Genomic DNA, 13,399 nt, shown 5'->3' on the forward strand with positions numbered 1-13,399 from the left:
TTACACAGTTATGAGAAAAACTTAGATTTAATCAATTTTTCTTCGCTTGACAGTGACAATTTTTTTAAAACTCAGTCGGTTGGTGCTCGCTGTTCCCCCTCAATGCTCTCGGCCATTGCCTCTTACAGTTATCATGTGAAGTGTAATGTTAACATGAGGCAAATAATTAAAAAACTTACAGTTGTCCACGTGTACTCATAGCCATCAACATTCCAAACAGGAAGAACATAAATTTCAAAAGATTTCAGAACGTTGGTGATCATCGTGTCCTGTGAATCTACAACCTAAAAATCAACAGATTCAAGGGTTTTATTTTGTGACACATCGACTAGACATTAACTGCGTGAAGCTGAAGTCAGGACTGTGAAGCCAGAATTCCCAAATATTTATAATGTGCAAAAAATGTAGTCCAACATTTGTTGTGACGTAATTGTGCACAATATTATTAAGCAGGTAGGAACAAGAGCAGACCATTCAATTCCATAAACCTGTTCTGCCATATTTACTAACCTTAAAAAAGTTTGTTTTAATTCCATATCAACACCCTTAATTTCCAAGAAATTATTCACTTTGGATGAGGTGATGATGTGAGGAAGATGATGGCGCAGTGGTATTGTCACTAGACTAGTAATCCAGAGACCCAAAGTAATGATTTGGGGAGCCAGATTCAAATTCTGCCGTGGAATTAAAAGTCTAATGATGGCCATGAAACTATTGCTGATTGTCGGGTTCACTAATATCCTTTAGGGAAGGAAATTTGTCGTCCTTACTTGGTCTGGCCTACTTGAGACTCCAGATCCAGCAAATCTAATCTGAAGTGGCCGAGCAAGCCACTCAATTCAAGGATAATTAGGAATGGGCATCAAATGTTGGCCTATCTCACAGTGCCCAAATCCCACGAGAGAATAAAGAAAAATCAAGGATGGGCAATAATGCCAGTCCGTGAATAAATTGAAAAAGAAATTGATTTACACCTATAATCTTCTGAGACTTCTGTTTGATTTCGCGAAGCAGGAAGGGGAAAATCTCAACCTCTGTTATTCATACATTTACTTGCAACCAGTATGAAGTCACATCAAAAGAGGCAACAAGTCTTTCAAAGAGCCACCCCAGAAACGAGGGACCGACTGGCCTCTTCCTATCCTGTAGGATTCTATGGGTATTTACCCATCCTGTCAGTCAGCGTCTGAGAAGTTTGTACCTTGCAAAGAGGGAGCAACAATATAAATTTATAAAGTAAATTAAAAACTGATAAAACAAAACTTAAAAGCTAATAAGGGGCTGCTGGCTGCTCAAACTTTCAACTTCATACCTTACAGCTGCTGAGCATTTAAACGTATTGTTTATAAAATGTGGGCTCTATATTACAGTAAGCACCACCCCCCCCAACCTCCCACACACACAGCAGCAACAATTCTCCTCGCCTGATTGGCTGTCCTTTCAACCTCATGATGGGGAAGTTACCATTTCAACAACTTGTTTATTTTCATCTCTGAATTGTGGGAGTCGCTGCATAGACCAGCATTTATTGCCCATCCCTAAATGCCCTTGAGGAGGTAGTGGTGAGCTGTTGTGCTGGTCTGCTGCAGTCAATGTGGTGTAGGTACACCCACAGTGCTGTTCAGATGGGAATTCCAAAACTTAAGGAGCCTTCAGCCATTTATACTTGCATCAGAAAACTCAGTATTCGTCAGGAGTCTGACTGACTGTACCAGCAGGCTTCAGCTCAACTAATGGCAATCATTGTATTATTGGTTCTACATTGGAGCGATTCCTTACCTGTTGTGGGATAGAATCCCTAAAGGGTAGAAAAAGGCCATTCAGCCCACCAAGTCTACAATGACTCTCCAAAAGAGAATCTTACCTGGGCCCACCTCCTTGCCCTATCTCCATAGTCCCACACATTTACCATGGCCAGTCCACCTAACCGGCACATCTTTCGGACTGTGGGAGGAAATCAGAGAACCCAAAGGAAACCCATGCAGAGTCCGGGAGGATGTGCAAACTCCACACAGATAGTCACCCAAGGCCAGAATCGATTCCGGGTCCCTGGCGCTGTGAGGCAGCAGCGCCAACCACGCCGCTTGACTACGTCATCACGTAACTCCCTGCCTCCAACTGCCCTGTGACTCCACATTCTGTCATTGGCTGGAATACTTGCAAAGTCTCATCTTTCCATGTTAGTTGGATAACCTCTTCATTATCTGATTGGTTGAAACAGCTTTTTTTTAAAATCCAGTTTCATTATTTTTATTTATAGTAAGGAAAAACATTCAAAGAATTTTTTTTTAGAAACTCAATTTTGAATGACTTTTCACCAGGGTTTCTCACTGGCAGTGTTCTGGAGATGAAGTCGTAATTCCCAGAGGTAATGGTGGAGTGTAAGTAACTTCGTAGATTGGTCTACCTATGCTGGGAGGTGGAGTTGGAGGTTGCCGGGAGGTGGAGTGGGGGGTTGCGTAGAGAATCACAGCAGCTTGTTTGTGTATAACCTGTCTTTCTGACACACTCACGTGTTGAACAAACCACTGGCAGAACGCTGGTGCTATCCATTCTCTGGCATGCATACCGCAGTCAATCCACAGGGCGCCTTTCGGTGGGGCAGTACCATTGAAAAGCTGGGGAAAGAAGAGTGACAGCAGGACAAAGATGTGGCCATCCTTTAAAGAAGGAATAAAGACAAAACTAAAACAGAAAACACCTTTACCTTCCAGACATAAATTAGACGTTTCTCAGCTGATGGCCCAATAAGTATTTTTTGAACGATGGATGGGTACTCCTTTGTAATTTCTGACATCCAGAAATAAATCTGTTAATAACATCAAGACAAATAATGAATATAATTTGCATTATCCCATAGGCCCCAAGCAATTGGTTTCATGAAATGTTGGACATTAAAAGGCTCAGTTTGGAAATGAAAGGAAATCATCAAGTTCTTATCTTTATATCTATTGCATCAGTAATGTTACATTTTTCCAAAATCACATTTGAATAATAAAATCAATAATTAAACATAATCCACTATTATGATTGAACATAACTGTCATTGAAATGAAAGGTATAAACAGCTTGTACCACTTGGTACCAATAATGTCAGCTTTGCTCAGTTGACAGCATGCTTGCCTCTGAGTTGGAAGGTTTATGTATTTAAGCCCACTTCACGATTTGTGCATAATGATCAAACGTAATTTACAGATCAAATTCTGCACTGCTGTTGGCACCAGAATGCAAGTGAGCTGTTGAGAGCTGGAAGGGAGCGCAGAGAGGAGCCATGTGGCTGACCCTTAGTGTTAGGGTGACTACATTATAAGGAAAGACTAGGTCCTTTCAGCCTGAAAAGGAAGTTTCTTTCCAGAAACATGCCAGATAGTTAAGATTATGGTTAGGCTGAATCTAGAACAGAGAGCACAGATGGAAACTGGGAAAAAGTAAATGTAAGATCTTAGGACATTTTCCTTTTCATAAAGAGCAATTAATAGATGGAAAGGACTCCCCAGTAAAGCGATGGAAGTGCAAACCTTTGAATCACAGAATCATAGAAACCCTACATTGCAGAAGGAGATCATTCAGCCCATTGTGCCTGCACCAACAACAATCCTGCCTAGGCCCTATCCCCATAACTCCGCATATTTACCCAGCTAATCAATCCAACTGTTGCATCCCGGGACACTAAGAGGCAATTTAACATAGTCAATGCACCTAACCCATACATTTCAGGAACTATTGGATTCAGCAAACAGACTGACTGGAGTTTGTTTTAGATGGATGAATTGTAGAAAAAGTACCCAGAGATATTCCCAAATGGTGATCTGAAGGAAAAATATAATGGAAACTGCTTGAAATGTGCTGAGTTATGACTTAAAAGTTGTCAAATAATATGGAGCTCAGCCATTGAACTGAGTGCAGGAAAATGGCTGCCAATAACATTCCTTCCTATCAAATGTAGGCTCATCTAGCTTATGAAATTTTTAAAGTCAGTGCCACCCTTTAGATCTGTGCATAGAAAGCCTAGCCATCAAACCATCCCTGTTTAGTCCAGACTGCCACCTATATCGGATAAATGGTCAAGATCAATGTCAGACTAAAAGGCATCACACAAGTTGTATTGGAATCATCTTCCATCTGCTGCCATCTACTGTAGTTTGTTCTGAAACACTGTTCAATGTACACTGCCTAAAAAAACCTTCCAGTTGAGTATTTTCGGCAGAGAACTCAAGACTCACAGAGGAACAATGTTCAGCAGATGTATTTTCTCCTTTGAATCATTCCCTTCTTTCAAAGCCAAGTTTTAAAGTTAAAACTAATTTGCAGGATCAGTTGGAACCTGAATCCTGCATCTATCAAGTTCTGACCTTTGACGACTGATTCTGCTGTTCAGCAGTGAGCTCTGACAGAAGGTAAACCAACCTCTGCGGTATGTGTATCCCAAGGCAGCCCAATTCCACACACAGTGTCAGCATGCATTAGCACCTGACAATGCAACACTAACATAGCCAGACATCACTCCAGTCTAACTAGCCTGATCCTTTGGCCTTTTCCATCACTCTGTACTTGGCTGTTGCAGGTATACCCGACTCTATCAAACACTTTACTGAGTAGTGGTGAAATTCCATTTGAAGAATGGCGATACCATTTCCAGAATTACAGTATACTAGCTGTTGGCAAGAGTCTGTACAGAGTTAAGAATGAAAGGGTAACAATATCTTGCAAGTCTCGTGCCTTCAGTTATTAGAGTAGACATTTTATAGAAGGTATCTGGGCTAAAGAGGTATTAAGACTGTCACATTTCCCTAATAATTGTCTTTCTTTATATTCTGATGATTTTAAAAAATATTAGTTGGCTAATTTACTGAAAACAGCCAAAATTGTCCGACCTCTCCCGCAGCTGGGATTCTCCAGTCCCGCTGCAGTGAATGGAGCTTTGGTTGAACAATAAATTTTCTGCTCCTGCTGACAGTGGTAGCAAGGTGTACAAGAGAATTCTGGTCATTGTGTTATAGTTATGTAGCCTTCTCTCTAATTGTGCTCTATTCAAGGACAGTTCGCTGTTGGGAGTGTAAGATTGATGAATTTACCTTGCTAAAGTAGATTCATGTTATTATGTGCCTGTTAATCAACACATTTTGTTTATTCTTCTGCTTTATTCTTGGCACTACCTGATGTAATTTTCTTGCCAAAGATGCAAAATTAAAACAGAAACGTGACTAACATCTGGGTAGATTTTCCTGAAAACGCGTTGTCATCTTTACCCCATTGCCCACCCATTGCCTTGCCCCATCTGCTCTCCAATTTGGTAGGAATTATCTAAATGTATCAATCTAAAATGGGGACAAAAGATGCTCTATTGAGTGGAATCGAGATGACGGCTTCAGGAAGGTTGAAGGAACACACCTCACAGAGAAAGGACAGAGTGATGTGAGAGAATGGGAACATCCTACAATGCATTGTTGTTGTCTTTTGAGTTTGTAATTTGAACTTTGCACATATACCCTACCCATTCCACAGACTACCCCACCTTCCCTCCCCAAACCAAAGTTCTGCATCTTCGGGATTGCACCTCGAACACAAACTTTATAGAGTTTATTATTGTCTGGGTAAGATATGATAAGGAAATATCGAGCTGTTTAATTAAGATGGAAGTACTTTGTGAGCATGTTTGAATACACTGTTGATTGGAAGCATATAAATATATATAAAAAAATTACCTTTCAAAAAGGACGCATACGTATATATATATATATATAGGCTTTGTCCTGGTTACTTTTTGAAAAGTAATTTTTCACCTGTTTTTCATATTTAATAGTCCACTTGAATAATTGAAAATTGATAGACTGGTGAGTTTGTTTTATTCGTTCTTTAATGGGATTTATTATCAGACTGAGCACTTTAGACAAGTCTGAGCTGATCAGTGAGTTTCGGCATGGATTTCTGATTGATAAATCACATCTGGCTAGCGCAGGGATCACTAGTATGATAATAGGAGGGTATCTAATGGATATTGTCAAAATGGACTTTATGTCCAAGCTTTTAGTTCTCCTTTCTGACCTCCCTCTCACTGCCTCAGCATCTCCCTTCCACCTGATTCAATGCAAGCGTTCATCAGTATTTTAGCAAATTAAGAAATTCTATCATTAGTGTCAGATTAAAAGGAGAGAAATTGGAATGGCAAATTGCTATGGATATTAGCAAAATAAGCAAGAAGTTATTTGTATTATTTTCACAAGGACACACTTGTAAACTGTGTGTTCACACACAGCGAATGACATGTAAGAAGGGGAAATGGGATTTCAGCAGCTTTATGAGTAAGAAACAGATCTATGTACTGATAGCTGACAGGCTGATTAATTGTTTCAAAATGTAAAGAACAATTGCCGCTGGTTAAACAAAGATCACATTTATTTCATAAATAAAACCCTTAAACAGACAAGAGGACACAGAAGTTAGTGCTGGATCTTTGGATCTGGTGAGTTTTATGAAAGAGGCCAGACAGTGAGATTTCCTCTTTAAAAGAGGAACAGAAAGACTTGGCATTTATATAGCTCCTTTCAGATCCTCAGGATGACCCCCATGCTTTTGAGCTCATGAAATACTCTTAAAATGTAGTCACTGTGGTGGTGTAGGAAACACAGAAAAATACCTAGTAACTAGATAATCTGTTACTTGAGACAAAGATAAAAGCCTTTTACGTAAGTGCTCACTAAACTTCCAAGACCCCTTGAGAAGGTGGTGGTGAGCTGCCTTCTTGAACTGTTGCAGCCCATTGTTGTCTAGGTACACCTACAGAGCTGTTCAGGAGGGGGTTCCAGGATTTTGATCCAGCGATAGTGAAGGAACAGCTAGGCATCTAGACAATCAGAAAATATTATCTATACTCCAACACTCTAATCACTACTGTGGTGATTGTCCCTTCAAGGGCAACGCATCTCCATTCCAACTAACTCACCTATCTCACAAAGATATCTCTAATTTGATGCACTTTCCAGAATCTCTCGTGTGGAACCATATTGAATGTCATCTGAATGTTCATTTTGACAGTATCGATTAGATATCTTCCTACCACCATCCTTACACCAAAACATTCAACCAGGTTAGCCAGATGTGATCTACCAATAACAAATCCTGGCTGATACTCATTGACTAGCTCTGATTTGTTCAGAGTGCTCATCTGATAATAGATTCCAGTAACTTCCTCCAAACCTTTCTTAAACTAACACATCTGTAGTTAACCGTGTTCCTCCTCCCATCCTAAATAATATATTTCACATTTTTAGGTCTAAGGTGCAGTTCCTGATTCTAGGGGCTTTGAAAGATTATGCCGATCATGTCTGCCATTTCCTCATCTACTTCTGTTAATACTCTAGGCTATAAATAATCATGTCTTGGAGATTGGTCTATCTTAAGTCCCATTATTTTCTATGAAAATGGATACAGCATTTAACAATTCTTATCACCAATTATGTCTTTGCCCCTATTTGCCTTTAATGGGTCTGCATTCCTCTTCATCATGCTGTTGCTATGTATTTGCTTGCCACACATACGTATTTTCTTGATATATTTGCCAAAGTGCAGTGGATGTTCACCAGTCTGTTTCCTGGGATGGCAAGCCCCTTGAAAAGGTAGTAGTGAGCCACATTCTACCAGGAGAGATTGAAGAGACGGGACCTGCATTCTTTGGTGTTTAGAAGAATGAGAGGTGATCTTATTGAAACTTAGAAAATTCTTAAGGGGGCCAGACAGGATAGTTGCAGAAAGGATGTTTCCTCTGGCTGGGGGTGGTCTAGAACCAAGGGATACAGTTGCAGAATAAGGGGCAAGCCATTGAAAAATGAGTTGAGGAGGAACTTCTTTAGTTAGAGGGTAGTAAATCTTTGGAATTCTCTTTCCTAGAAGGCTGTGGAGGCACAGTCATTATGTTCAAGATGAAAATTTCTAGATACTAATGACACCAAAGAATAGGGATAGTGTGGGAAAATCGCTGAATTAGATGATCAACCACGATCCAACTGAATGCTGAAGCAGGCTTGAAAGTCTGAAAGGCCTACTCCAGCTCATATGTTGCTACCTTCCTTCTCTTAACATTTATATTTATATGTATATACATGTATAGTATATACACATATGTATTATACATGTATAAAAATTTGAAGTAAAAGCTTCTTAAAAAGTTCTTACCTCATGCAGTGGGTGATACCTTTCATGGTACGAAGAGAACACCCTGGGATGAGATGTTTGTTTTTGTTCCATTATGAGCTGCTGAACATCCGCGATCAATACCCTGAAAATGATAGATATTCTGGACAAGTGAGCTTGCTGGAAAGTAAATGACCAAAGAGCAAAGAAAATTGCAGCACAGGAACAGACCCTTTGGCCTTCCAAGCCTGCACCCACCATGCTGCCTGACTGAACTAAAACCCCCTACCCCTCCAGGGACCATATTCCTCCATTCCATTCCTATTCATGTATTTGTCTAGACACTCCTTAAAAGTCACTAGTGTATCTGCACCCACCTCCCTCTGTATAAAAAACTTCCGTCAGACATCTCCTTTAAACCTTGCCCCTCGCACTTTAAACCTGTTCCCCCTAATAATTGACTGTTCCACACTGGGAAAAAGCTTCTGACAGTCCATTCTGTCCATGCCCCTTCATAATCTTGTAGACTTCTATCAGGTCACCCCTCAACCTCTGTTGTTCCAGTGAGAATAAACAAAGTTTCTCCAACCTCTCCTCTTGGCTAATGCTCTCCATGTCAAGCAACATCCTGGTAAATCTTTTTGTACCCTATCCAAAACTTCCATATCTTTCTGTTTGACCAGCCAAACAAAATTGGCAAAAGACACAAGTTTCAAACGTTGGGGGACAATGTGGGAAGTGCAGTTAGACATCCTCTAGTGGGTCTTTGGTAAGTGAATCAAATAGGACCATCTGGGGCAGCAGTGGGAGTGCTACAATTAGCGCTCAGCACCCTGTATTAGGGAGAGGAAAAACACCCTGCGTTTCTACTATCAATGGCTATCCAATGCTGAAAACTGTGTGAATGGTAGGTTGGTACAAAAGTCAGCCTGGGCTGCCGGTACTCACTGCCTATCCTCGCACGTGAACAATGGCTGCAATTCCAAAAGGTTTTGCAACATTTTCGTAATTGTATTCTATCTGTGACACCCACATCACTATAAAAAATGTGTTTGGCGTACCTATATGTGACGGCTGCTGTAGTCAGTTGAGTTTTCACCTCTTCGATATTAGATGCATTGATATAAAGGTGGATTTCTTTGTTGATTCTGATCTCATCAATTGAGCTTGGTTGCCAGAAAATAGGCTGCAGACAATGAAATCCAGTAGTTATTAGATTTTTGTACAACATCATCAAAAACAACCCTTATTTAAGTCACTTTATAACAATACTTAAATTTACTGTAATTTGCATGTCAGAAAAGAACTCTGGCACTACTAAAAGCAGGGTAGAATTCCTCTTGTGTTCCCAATGAGCATGACTCATTTCAGGGAAGCCACACAAGGCTTGGTTGAATGGACAATCCTTGCACAACACTGAGTTAAAGGTATCCCTACTTAAAACTGTAATAGGAAGTCAATCAACAAAACGCATGTAACATACAGTCAACTGACATTTCACTCTGTGTTTTATGGCAAATACGGTCAGCCTGCTAATTGAGAGTAGAAAGATTCCAATACTCGTATTCGGCCAGTACACATGGTTGAGAAAGATCATCACATGTAACAGTGGGATTCCTCACACATTTTCATTACTCCCATTAGTATTTGGGACAGTGTTTGGGGCAGGAGAATTAGGTCATGAATACCAGCTTTCAGGGAGAACCTGTTCATGTTTCACAGAATCACAGAATTTTTTCATTGCAGGAGAGGCCATTCAGCCCATTATGTCTGCACCTGCTCTCCAAATGAGCATCATGGCTTAGTGACATTCCCCTGCCTTTTCCCCATACCTCTGCACATTGTTTCTAGTCAAGTAGTCATCTAATGTTCTCTTGCATGCCTTGATTGAGCCTGACTCCACCACACTTCCGGGCAGTGTATTCCAGACCCAAACCACCCGCAGTGTGAAAATGTTTTTCTCATATCACATTTGCTTCTTTTGCAAATCACTTTAAATCTCTGCTTTCTTGTTCTGAATGCTTTTACAAGAGGGAATAGCTTCTCCCTATCTGCTTCGTCCATCCCCCTCATGATTTTGAACATCTCAATCAAGCCTCCTCTTTTCCTTCCCCTCTCCAAGGAGAACAGTCCCAGCTCTCAATCTATCTTCATAACTGAACTTTTTCACCCCGAAACCATTCTTGTAAACTCTCTCCAATGTATTTACTCACATCCTTCCTATAGTGTGGTGTCCAGAACAGCGCACAGTATTCTAGCTGAGGTCAAACTAGTGTTTTGTATAAGTTCAGCACAACTTCCTTGTCCTTGTTCCACTCTATGCCACTGTTAAAAAAAGCCTTGGATACTGAATGCTTTATTAACTGCTCTCTCCACCTATCCTGCCACCATCAATGATCCATGCACATATACGTTCAGATCCCTCTGTTCCTGCAACCTTTTTAGAGTTGTGCCTCTTATTTTATATTGCCACCTGACGTTCTTCATGCCAAAATGAACAACTTTGCATTTTAAATTTAAATTAATTAAACAGCAATTGATTGGGATTGTACATTGCCCGTCTGCTTTCATGGTTGGCGGGCAGGCCAAGTGACCAGGCGGCTTTTACATTTTGGCTGTAATCTTGATGCAGGGCATGATGAAAGGCTAGGGCTCAAATAAAATTAACAAATGTGCCTGGGAGGTCTGCATTTCATTGTGCAGTTTAGACACTTGTGGTGTAGTTTTTCTGCTGCCTCAGACAGCTCCATAGCAGCTATCCCCTCCAAGGAAGCATATTGGAAGTGCCATCCACATCCTCCCTTTTCTCAGTGTCCACCCTCTGTTCCTGCCCTCCCCAGCAGTGCTCAGCCTTTCACAGAGCGCATTTCACATTGGGTGGCCGTTAAATGACCAGCCAACGTGATATCACATTAACAATGCCATTTTGGGTGGGAGCGGGTTTCACATTCAAGATTTGTTTAATGCTATGGATTTTGTAGATGGGATTTATTTTTTGTTTTCTCCAGGTCACTAGCAGCAAGCGGATATGAAAGGAAGAAGTATTAAATATGGATTACAAAAGAGATAAGATTATCACAGAGGTTGAAAGGAGATGCAAAGGAGAGATCAGGTAAGTTTAAAGCGAAGTGCCCAAGTACGTGCTCTGCTTGTTGCTTCAAAGCTGTTGGGAGCATGGATAGAATTTAAGGAAATCTAGCTTCTGTAGTTTTTTTTAAGTTTATTTATTAGTCACAAGTCTGCTTACATTAATACTGCAATGAAGTTACTGTGAAAATCCCTAGTCACCACACTCCCGTGCCTATTCGGGTACACTGAGAGAGAATTTAACGTGGCCAATGCACCTAACCAGCACGTCTTTTGGACTGTGCGAGGAAACCAAAGCGCCTGTAGGAAACCTATGCAGACACATGGAGAACATGCGAACTCCACACAGACAGTGCCCCAAGCCAGGAATCAAACCCAATCCCAAACAGTAGTAGTTAAAATGGTATGCAGAGCAGAAAAATGTTTCTGTACGTGACTAGAGATCCCCAGAAAGCTCAGAGAACATGCTCTCCCAGATGAACTAAATTGGGAGGTGGCTTCTAATCTGATGGTTTGGAGTGTGAAAGGATAAAAATGGCACCAATTTAGCTGGTTTACATGAGGGAATATGTAAAGATAAAAAAGTTTGCATATCTTCAGCAACTTTTGTGGCCTCGGGATCTCACAAAGCACCTTGCAGCCAAGTAAGTACTAAGTGGAGCAATTGTTGTAATGTGGGAAACATGGCAACCAATTTAAGCACAGCAGGATCCCAAAGACAACAATAACTATGGTTGTGGAATAAATAGTGGCCAGTTGGTGATTGTGAAACAGCAGAATGTTATTGCTGATCAAGAAGTGGGTGAAGTAATCCAGGACAAAGAATGGAATGGAATATTGTTGTGTGTGTACTCTGCTATGGTCAGACAGAAAAGGGGGAGCTAAGTGAGGGCAATCCCATTAGCTGGACAATGGAGAAAAGACACTGTATCTTGGTTAAAACGAAATTAGACGACTAAATGGGTCTAAATTGTTATGTTTGAATGCTCCTCAATCACATGACTTGGAATTCTAAAGAAAATTGTGTAAGGATTTTGTACTTTTTAAATAAAGCAAATTGTACAATGAAAGGTGAAATTAATGAACTGTAAGAAAATATTAACTAATGCCTAAAAAAAGCTAAACTTTACCTTATATTGGATGCATATTTGTTTGACAAATTGAATTTCTTCATCCGACTGAGGTTTAATAGACAAAACCTGATCTCTAAAAAGCAAACAATACGATGGTGGGTTAATGACGGCTTCTGAAGATCATTCACAACCATTTCTAAATGAATAATTTCACACATGCATTTCCTATTCAAAGTTGAACATTGATCATACGCATCAAAGGTTTATTTGATCCACATAAATGATGTCTGACGGCTGAAAGTGCAGGAATATAACTACCCAAAGCAGGTTTATGCAAGCTGCGATTTCTCTGAAAGAACTACGAACAGGAGTCAAACCCAATGTAACTGTCATTCCAATTAAGAGGTAGTTTGATTATTGTCAGCAGCACTAAGGATAACATACAAATTACCCTGAAGATTGATTCCCAGTCATTTTACTTGCCTTGTTGGTGAAGAGGCAACTATGACTCCGGTGAAGGTCCCTAAGAAACAAGCTAAAATATAAAATGCCATCTCGGGTAGCACCAGAAATACAATGTAGAAAGATTTTATGTGTTCTATCATTTGACCTGGACTATCGATTCACAGGACTCGTAGTATTTGTATTCTAGTTAAAGTTTATACTGACTGGAATCCAGCTCACCAACAAGCTTTTTTCCGGGAGCAGTTGGCGATAGATCAGGGTTGCAGCACTGATCGGAAAGGGAACAAGGGTAACAACACTGGCTCTTGTTTTCTCATGTAATGGTGTCAATCAGTATGTGTTCAGCTAATAGAGACCCTGGTACAAAACAATATCCTATAATCCCCATCAAACTACCTCAAGAGATTTGACCTTTGTAAGAATCTGTCAATCGTGATCCTATGTAACTGATTGTAATATATTTAAATGAGGGCCAGCTGAATGGCAGACCCAGGAGCGCTGGTTTTTAAACGTGCAAATTGACAGGTTTCAAGTTAGGTTGCAAAATAAAAGGCACATTTGTTACCAGGATTGGCAGACGTTTTGCCACGTGGAGGCTGTTACAAGTAAGATCAGTGATCATAGCGGCTGGCAATGATTATTGT

General features: G+C 40.4%; 1 protein-coding gene across 1 annotated transcript in view; it reads right to left on the reverse strand.

Annotated features, from left to right (window-relative positions):
- Positions 1-12,844, reverse strand: part of LOC145352887 (carboxypeptidase B2-like) — a 32,088-nt gene extending 19,244 nt beyond the window's left edge. Inside the window, exons 1-7 of the mRNA XM_080203188.1 lie at positions 12,769-12,844; positions 12,348-12,427; positions 9,192-9,316; positions 8,173-8,275; positions 2,708-2,809; positions 2,514-2,618; positions 180-284 (exon numbers count right to left, since the gene is read on the reverse strand). Of these exons, the coding sequence (XP_080059314.1) occupies positions 180-284; positions 2,514-2,618; positions 2,708-2,809; positions 8,173-8,275; positions 9,192-9,316; positions 12,348-12,427; positions 12,769-12,844 (696 nt within the window). The remainder of the gene's footprint in view (positions 1-179; positions 285-2,513; positions 2,619-2,707; positions 2,810-8,172; positions 8,276-9,191; positions 9,317-12,347; positions 12,428-12,768) is intronic.
- Positions 12,845-13,399: the final 555 nt, after the last annotated feature.

This window comes from Carcharhinus amblyrhynchos, chromosome 15 (genome assembly GCF_965287045.1).
Source record: "Carcharhinus amblyrhynchos chromosome 15, sCarAmb.v2.hapA, whole genome shotgun sequence".
NCBI classification, from domain to species: domain Eukaryota; kingdom Metazoa; phylum Chordata; class Chondrichthyes; order Carcharhiniformes; family Carcharhinidae; genus Carcharhinus; species Carcharhinus amblyrhynchos.